Source organism: Thermobia domestica, chromosome 4 (genome assembly GCF_964235325.1).
Source record: "Thermobia domestica chromosome 4, izTheDome1.hap1.1, whole genome shotgun sequence".
In the NCBI taxonomy this organism is placed as follows: Eukaryota; Metazoa; Arthropoda; class Insecta; order Zygentoma; family Lepismatidae; genus Thermobia; species Thermobia domestica.
The window spans coordinates 234,964,590-234,980,980 of record NC_137457.1 but is presented as its reverse complement, the minus strand read 5'-3'; the positions used below and the strand labels follow the sequence as shown (position 1 = coordinate 234,980,980).

General features: G+C 36.9%; 1 protein-coding gene across 2 annotated transcripts in view; it reads left to right on the top strand.

Annotated features, from left to right (window-relative positions):
* LOC145683914 (zinc finger protein 706-like) overlaps positions 1-13,359 on the top strand; it is a 65,377-nt gene extending 52,018 nt beyond the window's left edge. For both annotated transcript variants that reach the window (XM_081755590.1, XM_081755589.1), the window contains one exon: positions 12,643-13,359. In XM_081755590.1, coding sequence (XP_081611716.1) covers positions 12,643-12,732 — 90 coding nt within the window. In that variant the 3' untranslated portion in view covers positions 12,733-13,359. The remainder of the gene's footprint in view (positions 1-12,642) is intronic.
* Positions 13,360-16,391: the final 3,032 nt, after the last annotated feature.

The window sequence follows — 16,391 nt, the reverse complement described above, 5'->3', positions numbered from 1 at the left end:
CACAGGATTCCTACAGATCTTGAAAGTCATGTAATATCATGAAACACTACATTTGGCCAAGGAAGCATAATAATCAAGAAAATTTACCAATTACACGTCTTAAAGAGTAAAGAAACTACAAATAAGATATAGCAGGGTGCTTGTAGGGAGAAGATGCATATTCAAGAAATGATAATATTGTAACGCTCTTTAGGTAGAGACAAATGTAAACGAGATTGTTTCTCTCCCCCGTTTATTATAAAAGTCGAAGTTCATACAAGCTATTGTACAAGGTGAGTCAAAAGCCTTTGGACACCTGCATAAGTTTGAAAATCGACGGGAAAAGTAAAAAGTGATGAGGGGCCGCAACTTTTGGAATGTGTGTCATTCATGGCCGTCATCTTGAAATCCACCATTTTGAATTCAAGTCACTTTTTTAAATGGGAAGGGGGTGTATGACATCAAATAACACTAGCTTGAGCTCAGGAATCTAGTGGTGTATTTTTTTTTTTCTATCTTGTACAGTTTAGAAGTTATTAATGTTCAAAGGTGGGAAATTACCTTGATACTGAATGCTGCAACACATGTTCTACATGTTGTCCATCCCGTGCAATACACAACTGTAGTCGCCGCAACCACTCTGACTGCACGCGGAGGAGAATGTCTCCTGAAATTTGGTTATAGGCTTGTTGGATGCGTTCCTCCAGGTGTCTCAAATCACGGATTGTCTCAGCATGCATTATCTGCTTAAGATGTCCCCATAGATAAAAATCAAGGGCACTAAGTCAGGGGATATGGACGGCCGCTCCACGGGACCACGGCGACCAATCCACTTCCCTGGCAGTGGTTCATCCAACCATTCACGGACACCAAGTCCATAGTGTGGAGGGGCTCCATCGTGCTGAAAATAAGATGGGGAAATGCCGTCAGCGTTCAGTGTGGCAGGGAACACAAGGTCCTGTAGCAGCATCAGATACTGTGGTGCAGTTAAGGTGTTGTAAATGAAAAATGGCCCAATGATGCGGGTGTCCCATATGCCACACCACACACACCATCACCTTCGCTGGACTATGTTCTCGACTCGGGTCAACCCAGTTCGGATTTGCGTCACACCAGTATCGACAATTATGTCGATTAACCTCCCCGTTCAAAGCGAAATACGCCTCGTCGCTGAACAGTATGCCCTTGGCAAACGCAGGATCCAGTTCGTGGTGTTCAGTAGCTCACATGCAGAACTCCAACCGGCGCGCAGTGTGACATTTTGCCAATTTAGGAGGACAAAATTATTATATCAAGAATCTGTCACGTTAAAGTGACTTAAGGTACGTATCTGGGATACAGTAGTAGAAATAACTGAACCCATGCTATTGAACCCTATATTTAAAAAAAAAAAAAAAAAAAGTAGGCCTAGTAGTATCAGATCCACGTCAGCAATAACAATTTTCGTAGACACACATCAAATAAAAAGTAAGAAAAGATTGTTCACATAAAGAAAAACGACAACGAGAGGAAAGTTGATTGTAGAAAACAGTAATGACCACTAGTTATTGAAACAAAGCATGGAAACATTATTTTTTTTAGCCTCTACTTTCCCCTTCCTTGGCCAAGTTCTTTTGGTCTTATTCATGACAGATGCAACTGCCTCTTACCAATTTGTTCTCTCTCTTTTACTTTTTCTTTTATTTCGTTTCTTTCTGTTTTCTTGTTCTGAAGCCTCAACAGGATGAGCGAGGCTGCTAGATTTTTTTTTTTTTTTTGCATTATACTTTAATACTTTAAGCCATGTCATTTATTTTCTCGTTTTATGAAATTATAATATATTACTTTTATTACAAAAAAAAAAAAAAAAAAAAGTTCGTCATGAAAAGTGGACTCGTATAATTTAGAATAAAAAAGAAACAGGCTGAAAATAGAACAAAGAAACAAACAAACAAACAAAAAGCAATTATTTAGTATACTACTTTTTGAAGCAGAATCCCTGTTTCCTTCTTGCCTAAGTTTTAGTTAAATGGCCAACGACAGTGCCTCATGGCTCGTTTCTTCAATGAGAATCTTCACTCTACGTTTCTTTGACTTTCGGCTGCAGTCATTGAAGAATTTGTGTGGCCTTCCAACATGACCTTGGGATGTACTAGGCTGTGATGTCATGAGATAAGGGAATTGAAGACTTCCTTCAAGCTAAGAGGAGTTATTTTGCAGAAAACGTTCGAGATGTCTTGATGCTGTTTTCCATTTCACTTCAAGTTTGTGACTGAAAGTCCTAAGTGGCGCCTTAAAAGATGATAAATCATCATCAGATAATGGGGAGTAGCCAACTGATAGCTCAACATGTGTCATTAAGGCATCAAATCTCGTTGAACTTTAATTATGTACCCCTATCTCAAATAAAGTGTGATAGAGAATTCGTAGCGCCATTGTAATTGAAAACCAAAATCCTTTAAGTGCGTAAATTTGCGCAACAACTCTTTTTTGGAAAGTCTAAACTCTCAGCAACAACTTACATTCAATTTAACACTGGAATAATGCGAAATAATATACTAACACTCAAAACTCTTTTTTACATTTCAATATAATTGTGTGTTTAACACTTACAGTTTTCCGTACGTTTTTTCAGAACGAACAAAATGTTTTGAACCGAAACACTACAATACAGGACAGACGTAATATGATCACCAATACATGCCCACTTTCCTTTTGCTGTTACACAACTCGTGTGATCCACACTGGGCAAGCGAAGTCGCATCACAGATTTTTGAACGCGCACTGTGAAACTATTGAGCAGGTGTTCCGACAAGCTTGGACTTATCTATGGGCTAGATTAAATAACAAAATTGGAAACAAATGTTGTTTTGATAAACTGGTTATTCTATTATTGGAATAACTAGCAATTATATGTATATTTATAACTTGAAAAAATGGATTTTGTCCTCCTAGATCATCAAAATGTCACACTGTGCAGCGATCAGGGTGATCCTCGTTCAGTTTATATTGCATGTGCAGCTTGTAAGGATGCCACTGATTGGCGTGCAATATCCGGACAACGGAGGATTGGCTTATTGCACATGCTAGGGACACACGACGGGTACTTCGTTTAGGACTTTTCACAAACGACGCAACAGCTACCGTTGCAGTTTCATCATTGGTCGCCCACTACGTGCCCTATCTTGAACAGAGCCCGTCTCCCGGAATTTGGTGATCACGTGAGCCACCGTGCTGTGCGATATCGGATCTCTGTCTCTGTGCCGTCTGTTGTAATCAGCTGCTATTGTTCGGTAGCTGCGTTTCCCTGATTATTTCGATCTTCTGTTCACGTGTCAGACCCATTTTAGATCACCTGGAACAAAGAGAGAGCTGCGTCAGTATCAAGGTAATTTCCCACCTTTGAACATTAATAACTTCTAAATTGTACAAGATAAAAGAAAAACAAATTACACCACTAAATTCCTGAGCTCAAGCTAGTGTTATTTGATGTGTCATACACCCCTTTCCCATTTAAAAAATGACTTAAATTCAAAATGGTGGATTTCAAGATGGCGGCCATGAATGACATACACTCCAAAAGTTGCGGCCCGTCATCAAACCTCTGTTCCCATCATCACTTTTTACTTTTACCGTCGATTTTCAAACTTATGCAGGTGTCCAAGGACTTTTGACTCACCCTGTACAGTTCACTTTACAATCAAAATCCAGAGATCTCTACATGCGTACCTTAATCCATATGGTGTATGATGAGTGTCCGGTAGGAAATTTCCCAGCCTACAGCAGCCGAGAAATTTAAAACTTGGTGGGTACCAGCTCGCAGCGACCTAGAGTAGGGATAGGAGTAATCACTCAGTCCACATAAACCGAGAGGGTGTTAGGAATAGTCTTTCAGCCCACAGCAGCCGAAAGAGGGTTAGGATTACTGATGTTGGTGAGCTGCTGCTCCTTTTATTCAGATTTCGGGAGTCTTCGACCTCCTCCGTGTGTGGCGCTGGTATAGTCCATCTTCGGGCCACATGATAATGATGGAGCGTCGTCTGCTTGTTGCTACTGCTTGGCACGTGGAGGGGATATTACACGCTCTTGGAGAGGGTAAAAAATATTGTGAAACATTACTTTTTTCGTAAAGTTCACAAATACGGATTGATCGTAAGGTAGACACTGTGAAGAATAAAAACATTTATTCATATTGTTAATTGACACAAGACACTTACATTCAAACACTTCTACTATATTTCACATAAGTAAATCCCCATGTTAGGCGGGTTTCCGTATCCAGACCCCTAACTATGGAAACGTTTACGATTACTCCAATCATTTCACGCATTCAACCTGTTCTATATAAGCTATTAGGACGTAGAGGACGTAGGATTGAAGACGTATATATATATATATATATATATATATATATATATAACGTGTGGTAAAAAAAAAAAACAGTCAAAGTTTAATGGGTGGCAACATTGGTATATGGAACAGGGTGGTGGGCGTAGCCACGCCTACGTGTACAGTGATATCTTGACAGGTAAACAGAGAAGACTCAGAAGGAAACAGACACGTGCAGAGCCATGGCTGCGTCGGAACAAGAGGAAAGGCGAAAAAAGTTGAATTGTTCCTTGAACTGCACCCTGATGTTCCAGTTGCGGAAGTGGTGAAGAAGTTCGTAGGGCTTGGATATGCCAGGTCGTGGGTTTATAAAACAATAGGAAGGGTCAAGAGTGGACAAGGGTCAAAAAGGAATGCGGGAAGTGAACGCCCAAGGATTACTTTGGATAAAAACCAAAGGCGGTCCCTTGCACGCAGAATGTCATCAAGGCCTGGTGTATCGTACAGGTGGATGGGACGGAAGTATGGTCATCACCATGCAACGATGAAAAAAGTAGTGCAGAGCATGGGGTACATACAAAGGAAGCAGCGAAATGTCAACGAGGGCCAAGCAAAGATATTTCCTTCCTCCCCTTCCAATTGAACTCTCTGCCTACTGCGCATGCACCAGCCGTGAAAGATCATAAATAACCCTGATACTTTCTATAATATTGATGAAAGATTGTGTAATAGAACCGAAATCAACAATATACATCATTCGTCAAAGTAACGAATAACATGTTCATAAAAAGAAAATACATATATTACGTCAAGGTAAATTAGGCTTAAATTTCAGACAATAGAAAATACACGTTATTCTGTAAGAAGAGTTGTTACCCGAAGCCTTACGTTAGCTGTAATTCCTAGTTGTTGCCTCAGCCGAGTGGTCTAAAGCGTAATTCACCATTCGAGCTTAGTTCGAGTCCCTGCAGAGTACAGTGTTTTTTTTCTCTCTCTCTCTCTTTTTACCTGTTCTCGACGTTTCTGTTTGTGTTCCTGTCGGATTCGATTAAATAGAATTTCGAATAGAGACCAATATATATGATAAATGATAATATATTTGCGAATCTGCACTCATCTAATATATATTTTCGAGATTTTGATTTTGGAAATGAAGTGTGTATAATATTGAATAGTAAATATAGTAAAATAAAATATATTCGGATAAATATTGATTAATTAATTGGAATTAAACATGGCTTTCCAGTCAGGATTATATAAAGAGAACTTACTTATAAAATGCAATGTGAAAAAATTGAGGTTTAATTTGATCAAAAATCGGTAACTTACAGGATATTTTTTACGTTGTTAGTGTTATAATTATGTTTTTACTATAATTCTCTATAAGTTATGATTTTACCATTTCAAAATGTAGAACGACAAACAAACGTAATAATATATTTGTTGCGAAAGGCTTTTAAACAACGATGATTTCAGAGAGTGATCTAAGGGAGAATTTGAGACCCCTCTCGAGCTAAGAAATTTCCGTCTTCGGGACCATATCTTCATTGTGCTCAATGTGAACTACTAGTGTTACACCCACATATTGAGAATTTCTCGAGGATAAATTTCTGAAATCACCACTGTTTATAAGTAGTTTGTTATAAATCAGAGGATAATAATGGAATAGTGAATATACTTAATATTTTTTTCAGTTACGGATTTTAGATTTGCAATTCAGATAATGTTCTGCTCTGATTGAATTTGAAACAAAAGAAGTTTCCAAAGAGTTACTCAAAGAAATATTCTCAGCCTCGAGATGAAAATAGGAAGGCATTAAAGAAGAGAGACTTCCTACTGGGTGTGAACACACAAACATGTGATTGATAGACTATTGACCCAAACCACTCGAGCATTTCATGTGTCTTTGCAGACCTTCTTTTGAGTTTCGTGTAAAGCATTTCACTGCTCCACACTCACTTTTGTTTATTCTGATGTGTTTGCGGTGAATATTTGGACGTTACAGCTCTTGCAATGTATAAAAGTGTTTTTCAAATAAATCACATTCAATGTGATCTTAAACCCTAATAACTTACATAGAACAAATTGAATTCGTGAAATGACTGGAGTAATCGTAAATGTTTTCATAGTTGGTACAGTATAATCCCTGTTAACCGGCCACCAGGGACCGAGCTTGGGTCGGATAACGAAAAAGTCAGTTAAAACGAAAATCGCAATTTTTTAGGCTTTCAATCATATAATATATCTATAATGTTTAAAAATAGGATTATACTATTAATTATGAAAATGTAACTACCAAAATCAGATGCTTTAACCACAAACTGCTCCAGTAACACTCAGTTGAATGAAGTACAATACTGTATATACTATGTGTATTAAAGCACTTGACTATCACCACTGTAAATCATAAAATACAGTAATTTAAGGTGTGTTTGTATTGACTGAAGAAAAGTATAAAAGTGAAAAACGCTGAATGAAATACGACTGAGTGAAAAATGCTGAAGGAAATAAAATTAAGACAAAAACATCGTCTGGTCGATTAGTTAGTTATCTTTATTGTTGTACGGTACATTGCTGTTAAGCTCTGAGCCAAGCTGATAATGCAAATCAGATAAAGAAAATTATTTATTAAAATGTTTTTCTTGGAAGATGGACGGTTAATCCGAAGGGCGGTTAAAGCGAGAGCGGTTAGGAGAGCGTCCACTGTAAATGTTTTCATATGCAAACCTGTTTAATGTGGGGATTTACTTATGTGAAATATGGTACATTAAAACACTGCGAATGCATCAGGGACATTGATATGACGCTGTGAAATAAGGTGAGGCTGCTTGATAACTTGTGTTGTGTTTAATATTTATAGACCGCACCGGTGATTTTCATTGGACATGTACTTAAATTCATAGTTGGTACATCAACTTTGGGTTTGTATTTAGAGAGTTTCTCTTGGATTGTCATAGAAATTTCAGTTACAGAATATTGTTGCCATGGTCACCGAAATATATTTTAGTGGATGATACAAAGGCATATTAAAAACCAAACAACAATGATAGCGCCAAGGGCTATAGGTATAATCACTTTTAGCATACCAGAGGAGAGGTAAAAGTCACTGTATAATACCTTTACGTAAATAATATTAAAATACGTCAGTCCCAATTAATAGTGGCACAATCAATACAGTGATCGAAACGATGATCCAAACGAACGTGGAATTTAAATAGAAGTCCGAACAACGGCTAGGTAACAAATTTTGCCCTCTCCTCAGAAGTGTTTTCGTAGAAGTGATAAGGAAGAATTGACTATTTGCTGCTAGCGTAGTATCGCTGTTTGGTGATGTTGAGTGGTTTCCTAATTGTTAAATATGGATCCATTGGTGAATATAAGTAAGATTTCGTTTTTGTTAGTGTAGGCTTGAACGGGCAAATCGATATTGAATTCCATAAAACAAGTTGGTAAAGACAATCTTGGAATCTCGCCTGCTTTTGGATTATACAAATATTGGAGAAAATTTGATGTGCTTGGCAAAGAGGGAAATCGAATTAATAGATACCGGCGCTAGTTTGTATGACGAAGTCCAGAGTTTTTAGGCGAAGATGAGTCGTCTGCGTGAGAAAGCCATTATTAAAAGTCATTTATAAAACAGTAATTTTTATTGTGTATTACTAGCTTGGATGACGTCTAAATTTGATAAAGAGGGATCAAAAGATGCTTTAGAGCGTTGATAAAAATTGTCCTCCTTTTCTATTATTGAGCTCCCGAGGTTAAGATTTGTAGACCTAGCTGTAGTCTCTTCCAAAACGGAAATAATGCCTGCATATGAATCGTCTTTTCGTTGTTTTACTGCTAGGTTTTTAACCTTTTATGGCTTATATATCGACCATGGCGTCGACCTTCGAAATTTGCTTTATAAATCTCTAGTAAAGCTTTTCACACATTTTTTTTTTTTCATTCATTCATTCAAGCGTGGAAGCATCAAAGAATATGTTTCATGGGCACGCGTGCGATGCCTGGGGGCAGTGAAGTCGCAAACATGGAAGAAGAAAAAATAGTAAATTTTAGAGCTTTTTTTTTTTTTTGAGAAAAAAAATCCTGACACATCCCTGTGTATTATGGTTCGTACCTCGTTGTGTTCGTAATAGCAATGTTTCCAACTGTACCACTCAAATTTATACCACTATTATATACCAGAAGCGGGAAAGTCCTGTGCAAATTGAAAAAAAGAAAAGAAAAAGAATTTTCAAGATAAATTTTCCCGTGAATTTCTTTCCTCAGGTACACGATAGGAACATACAAGTGGTACCGATTGAAACCTAGCCTCATTTGAAACAAAATGAGGTACTAATCATGATTCTAGGATAAATAGAGGTGTCAGAAAAGATTGGATTAATTTTTTTTTCATATTTACATATTTTTAGTCAATTAGTTTGGTAAAGTATCTACACTATTATCACTATCATATTTATCCTAAAATCATGAATCTTACCTTTTTCTTTTCGGAATGAATCAGCGTTTCAAACGGTACCACTTACATGTCGGTATCTTGTATCTGAGGAGAGAACATTACCTAAAAAGAGGATTTTTTTTTTTTTGTTGAGAAAATCCTTTTTTGGGCCCCTTTGCAAAATATCAATATATAATATCTGTGCAAAGTATCAATCTGATACCTTGAAAACTGAAGGAAAAATATTTCCCTACGTGTAAAGAATATCCTACGTTCCCCTATATTATAACAGAAACCCATAAAAAAATTCTGACACACCTTAGTTTTCAAGAGGTTGATATATTCCACAGATATTACACACAGTATGTAGTATGTTTTAGGTGATTCTGAGATACGAGCGTTAACACAGGGGCACCAAAAGACCCTAAACTTTGAAAAAGGGATCTTTTCACAAAAATTTCCCCTTTTGGGGGAATTTTCTCGTCGGGTACGTGGTACCGACATGCGAGTGGTACCGTTCGAAAGGCTGGTTCATTCCGAAAAAGAAACGATGTACGATTCATGTTCCTACAAAGAATAGTCTTTATGCTGAAGGTGATTGAATAAAAATTTACTGAAAATTTATTATCCAGGAAAAATTGGTAAGTCGGCTAGAGCATAAAGACTATTTTTCCTCATACCATTCTTCGTACCTCATTCTCTTCACAATGAAGCAGTTTTTTTGTATCGTTCGCATGTTTGTGTCATGTACCTGAGGGGAGAAATTCGCGATAAACTAGGACTTTTTTTAAAAAAAGATTCCCTTTTTTATAAAAGCTAATACTTTTCAAGAAACAGTAGAACGCAATGATGATTGGCTCATGACTGTAAAAAGTTGTATTGAATATGCCAGAGATTTGTTTGCGAAAGACGCAGTGTACCACACTACTTACAGTGTAAATTTTAGAACAGAAAAGGAGATCCCAGGAAAGATGAGCAAGCAGATGACATCAAGTGAAAACGAACCGAAGAAAATGGCAGACCCATGCAGGCTGAAAGAGCTGATGCTTTCTTGCGAGTAGTTGAGTATTTGGGGATGAACGATAATAGCAGGTTATCATATGTTATTTATTAAAGGTTATGGAACAGGAGCTGTGCTATTCAAAAGAGCAAAAGTACTCTGTTAGATACATGAAAGCTAAACTATTGGAATTATTTGAGGAAGGAATTAATATAACTGAAATAAATAGTGAAGTAGAGTTGTTACAGTACTTTCGAAAAGACATCTACTAGAATCTTTCAAGACTTTTACCAAGAGAACATACGAAAAGATACTGCACTTCAAAATATGAAACGCAATACCAGTGACGGTACAGGGTGTCCATGGTGCATCTGCAAGCCTAAACCAACCTGCAATGGAGTTTGCATCAGTTTTGGTTGAGCTAACTGGATTATACCCTGACCCAAGGAAGCTATTTTGGTTTCAGTGTGTGCAACTGTAGCGATCTCTTAGAAATACTCTACACCTCAGGAAAAAGGACATAGCACTTTCAAGATTGTACCCGTCAGTGGAAGAGTAGTACTATTTTGATGTTTCCATGGAATTTATTGCACATTTTTATTAATTTTGCTGCAGTTGTTACTAATCTCAACTGCACCTCCACAGTACTTTCCTGATGTTCTTCTCATAAAAGTCTTGAAGGGTTCTAGATGATGTCTCTTCGCAAGTACTGTAACAATTCTACTTTATCCTTTATTTAAGTTATAGTGATTCCTTTCCTGCTTTCATCGTTCATCCCCAAATACTCAAGTACTCGCAGGAAATCATCCTCTCTTTAAGTCTGCATGGGCCTGCCATTTTCTTCGATTCATATTCACCTGATGATATCCGCTTCCGCTCCTTTCCTGGAATCTTCTTTCCTGTTCTAAAATTTACACTGTAAGTAGTGTGGTACACTGCGTCTTTTGCAAACAAATCTCTGGCATATTCAATACAACTTTTTACAGTCATGAGCCAATCATCATTGCGTTCTACTGTTTCTTGAAAAGTATTAGCTTTTAATGGAATTACACAGTAATCCTTCCACTTACCGTTATATCTATCAGGCTCACCACAAAACAAAAAGTTAAGAGCAAAATGAAATGCTGGCGAATTTGAACGCAGAATACTTGCAGATGTCTCTTCATTGGACGGTATTCTAGATTGTGTATCCTTCTTGATTTGACTGAAATTTGCACATAATTCACTTGCTTTCTGAATTCCTTGGCATTGCTTCTGAGATAAATAAAATTAAAATAACCAGTTACAGTTCAGTATTCAACCATTCAACCATTTAAAAACAATAACCACAAACAGAGTTACATTTACACTTACAAAAAGAATAAAGAACCTACTATGTGTAGATAATTAATAAAGTACAGGGTGTCTCAAAAGTCCTCTGACATAGGTTAACACTGTTGTTATCAAGGTTACAACAAAATGTAAGAGGGAAAATCGTCTCCAAATATGTTTTCAATCTAAAGTGAAGGAATCTTTTAAATCGGACGAGCCGTTTGGGCTATACACTGTTTATACGCCCAGTGTTAAATGAAAATGCAACGTTAACATTTACCGGGATCCACAACATAAGTGAATGAAGTTACTGTCTTTTACGCTATCGTGTCAATGGCCAGGCCCCATTTGAAACATGCCCCTATTCATCATACTTTTACAAAATTTATCCACCTCCTGTTAAATGGCAAAATTGCATTTTCATTTAACATTGGAAGCGTAAAGGTGCACAGCACCAACGGCTCGTCCGATTAAAAAAAAAAAACCCTTCAAAATAGATTGAAAACATCATATTTGAAGACGATTTACCCTCTTATATTTTGTTGTAACTGATAATAACAAGTTACCTCATATCAGGGGACTTTTGAGACACCCTATATATAATAGTATGTTCAATTCCTCATTCGAAAGGACACATAATGTTGAACAACTTTTATCATGGATGTTGAACCTGTAATTTTGTTACAGAATCACATAATTACTCCGTTTGTTATTTTGTCTGTCGTAAATGAGCATCAACGGCGGCCATATTAGATTTAACGACGCTCCATATCGAATATTCTTGAGGACTTTTTCAGATTTGCTTAGAATGTGCTCAGCATCGTTTTGGTGCATGTTTCATTTGTATTGCAATTTGTTCAAGGTCAGTCCTTAACTTGACTGGACTATGATGACACATTTCTGTTCCAACTGTTCGGAGTACAGGTTGACATGGATATGAAGTGAATTATCCCCCTCATAATTTCACCAGAGACAATACATCACCTCGTATTTGAAACGTCCCATCTGGCGATAGGTATCTGACTCCTATTCAACTATTGCTTGAGAATATTCGCTTTCCATCGCACGTTATCATTCTGTTTAGAGAACGCAGATGACAGGCGTTTTCCAGTTGTTTTTGCAACGTATGCTCTCTCCTGTACGTGAGGTAAGCTAAGGTCAGTTTGTGAGACAGAGTTCGTTAGCTTCTGATATTTTGCCGAGGTTGTAAAGATGACAAATCACACTGGACTATGAGATGCCGATCTAACCTGATAACCTGTTAATCGTCGGATTTGCCTCCTGCATGTTTACTATCTATAAACGTGATAGTGAGCACCTTCGATACGGTAACACTTTAGATTCCGGAAGTTACATTTTATGCAGATGCCATTATTTTATTTCATTTGTTGTATGCATCTATTAGCACGTTTTACACGAAATTGTTATCTTCGTTAATAAAAAGTACTTATTTGATGAATTACAGCTTTTAAAAGCGATTGAAATACAAAAATACCTAAATCTAAATAATGTACCATATGTTGTAGTATTTCTGTCTTTAAAATGTATATTCATATATAATATGTGTGTATACGAAGGAAAATTATATATTTTTTTCTAATTGTAGGCACAGATGCCTGATCCTAAGACTTATAAGCAGCATTTTGAAAACAAACATCCAAAAAATCCTCTTCCAGACGACTTGAAAGATATCTGACGTCCTGCACAATGGATTTCTTTGATGCAAGTTGTTCTTCAGCTATGAGAACATTTTCTTTTGTCTGCAAATGTTGGCTGCCAAGTGTTGGAACTTGTGAACAAATTTTGCAGAATGATTTTACTTCTTCAGTGCCGAAGCAAATGGAGATTGCGTGGCTATTACGTTAGAATCATCACTTTACAATAGATTAAAACAAGGGGAAGTATTAATTGCTTTTCTGTATGCGTTGTTAGTTGCAGAGCAATTGATTTTGTTAAGACCATTTTACAATGCTTACCAGGTTTGAACTTTCCAACAGTTGGCTGGCCAAAGTGTCTGGAAGTTTTCATTTTCTTGTTCCTCCTCTAATATTTCTTTTAAAATTTCGTCGATGCACTTGTGGGGTTATATTTGTAATAAGTATTATTAAATTTAGCGTGGGCAAAATTACATACTTTTGGTTTTATATATAATTTCTAAGGTGAGGCTGGAAAAGTGTAGTGTTCCTTGTAAAGTGCGTTTTTTTTTAATAGTACAGCTTTGATTGAAATGGGTGCATTCTACATCTGACACTGATCAAGAAACTGTAACTATTCTCAGTGGTGTATGAAGTAATTTTATATAAATAAACGTTATTGAAAAGTAGAGTGCAGTTACTCTTTCTTTTGTGTTCAAATTTCCATGTACAGTTCCGTTGGTTGGAGTTGTTCTCCCTTTCAGTATGTATTATACTATTCTGGCACATCCGTTACAATTTGCTTAGAACATGAAAATCACAATAGGCTAAATCTTAGAAATATGGCGGGTCGCAGTTACAGCTGGGTTATAGAACAAAGTTAAATGAAGAAGTTAAAGAATTAAAAAGTAAATAATTAAATAAATGAATATTGGATCTTTGGCTGACAGAAGTATTTGAGTAAAGAAATACTTTTCTTGAAAGAGTCGAAAATAGTCAGTGGTCAGTGTAGTTACTTTAAAAGGATTACACTTAACTGCCTTGTCGATTTCATTTAGATAAATGTGAGTAACCTAGTTGGCCAAATAATAAATATTATAAACCACATTAAGTAGTGTTAATTATCAGGTAGTGACATCTTAGATTCTAGATATAAGCAAGCACTGGCACAAACATACATCTGCTTTCTGTTCTTTCATTAAACCTACTATTAACCCATTGAATCCCAACCCTGCAGATAGAGTGCAAAGCCTCACGACCATGCTTTGTGGAGGGTATTTGGCAACAAATAGTGCAAACAAATAGTCAACGACGTTGGTTGCTAATTCCATAATTGTTTTAAAATTATTGTAATTAACATTTGGGTCTCCTGTGGTTTATTGGTTAGAGCGTTGGACTCATGTCTACGTGGTCCTGGGTTTGAATCCCAGCCTGAGCACTCCGAATTTTTTTGCATTCGTAATAACTAACATTATTCAATTCCTCAGTAGATACATATAAAGCGGTATTTAAGCTGGATCGCTAGTCACCTTTAGGATAAAACTTTCTCGCTAGATGGCAGAGCACATTGCGATACATGCGATGTTGCCACATGAGTTACGGGTAGAAGAGTGTTTAGACACGGTCGCATTTTATACATAATTTACAACAAAGAGAAATGAGAGCTTTCATTTTACCCAATACTGCCTGCTTTAAAATATGAATTAATTATATTCAACGCTCAAAAATGGTGTTTTATAAGCGTAGTTGTAATCCTTGGTGTAAAACTTATCTCTACTTTAAAGATTTAATATATGGCTAAAATTCCATTGTTTTTTGGTCAAAGGTCAACTCAATTTGTATTTAGGGGAAAATTATATCATTTCTATGGTAATAGTTTCTTAGAAAACGGCAGTTAAACGTTATACATTTATTTATAATTAGATGGCTCTTCGGTGCAGATACGTGTACAAATACAAAATCATTACCTACGTAGATAGGACAAAACAGATTCTTAGTATGTTCAAAAATGTTATTTTATAGGCGAAGTTGCAATCCTTGGAGCAACTTTTCTTTAGGGGCTTAAATATCATGGTTAACATTCCAGCGCTTCCCGGACAAAATTCGACTTAAACTGCATTTAGGGGTAACGAAAACTATTTTTATAGTAAAATTTTCTCTGCAAATTACAAAGATATGCGTTTATCTATAACTAGATGTCTCAAAGGTGCAAATTAAGAATAAGTATACAAATACAAAACCATTAAACAAATCCGATCTTTTCAAGAAAACAGACAGTTCTTTCAAGCGTGCTATTTTGTCAGTTGTATTCTCCAGTGCATATATTTTGTAAGTTGAATGTCTTAGTGTAACTTTACTTTAGATGGCATAATCATCAGGCCCCTATCCAGGGGGTCTAGGCAGGCCGGGCCCCACTAACTTTTGGCTGCCCCCTAAAATTTTCACGGTAGGCTTGTAGATGAACTATAATATTGTTGGATCGAGCCCCCTCTAACTTCAGACGGACCCCCCCCCTACAATTTTGGAGTGGCTACGAGGATGGTAATTATTATGGCTAAAATTCCAACGTTTTCTGGACCAAATGAAATGAAAACGTTAAATGAAAACTATCACCAACTTTTACTAGGTTGCTTACTTACATACACAGATTTGTTCCACAATCCAGGTGGAATGAGGAATTTGAGATAGGGCTTTATGCAGAGTCGTTTTGACGTATGATTAGCGTCATACTAAAGACCTAACTACTGCAGGAAACATATGCTAGTCGAACTCTTTAGTAATCACGCGTCAGAATGACTCTGCATAAGTTCCCGCAGCGAGTAAAACTACGCGATTAGCACGGGTGTTAGGGTGCCGAAGGCGCTATTTAAAATTTTCTAGTTTAATATTCCACGATTATAATCCGAATCTAAAAGGATCAGTGATGATGATTATAGAAATGGTGGACTGAAGGAAGTGGGAAAACACCGAGAAAATCCACGCACACTATGGGTCCTACATAAAGTCTTCCTGGCGAAAAGTGGGATCGAACCAGCGATCTCGTGTTCCAGAGGTGATCTATCTACCAAGCTATTTACAGCAAGTTTTATTAAAATCTACTAGTATATTTAACCTACTTAATTTCTCCAAGTGTTTTGAAAGTACTTGCTTTTGCACCTTGATTGCTGTCCTTCATATATCACATGATCTTCAACAATAATAAGCTCAAGTATGAATTCTGTAATTCTTGTTTATAGTGGCATATATTCAAAACAATTTCACGCTATCTTTTAGTACTGGTTCATACTTGATACTATGTACACCTGAAGGTAATAACAGTTCCGAATAGGAACACTTTTATCCAGAAACATCTGCAGGATTTTTCCAAGGTCAAGGAAGCGGCAAAAGCCCGACACACATTGATGCGCATAATGCACGATGCAAAACAATTATTATTGAGGCATATTGCATAACTTTGTGGACTACATTAAATAGGTCTATATTAAATATTCTAGTAGGTGTAACCAAATATAATGTTCCTTCATGTACGTTTCTGGGTAAAAGCGTTTTGAAACAACCAAACACCTTTCGAAAATGCAGGGTAAAGCGATTGTCCCCTTGCCTCCGCTGCGGACGCTCATGGCCTGATCATTGACAGCGCATACGGGTCTATTGCTTTATTCAATGGTGTCATTCATCTAGTTCGCCCGAACCGGTTATTAAAATTTCTCAGGTTCTTGTA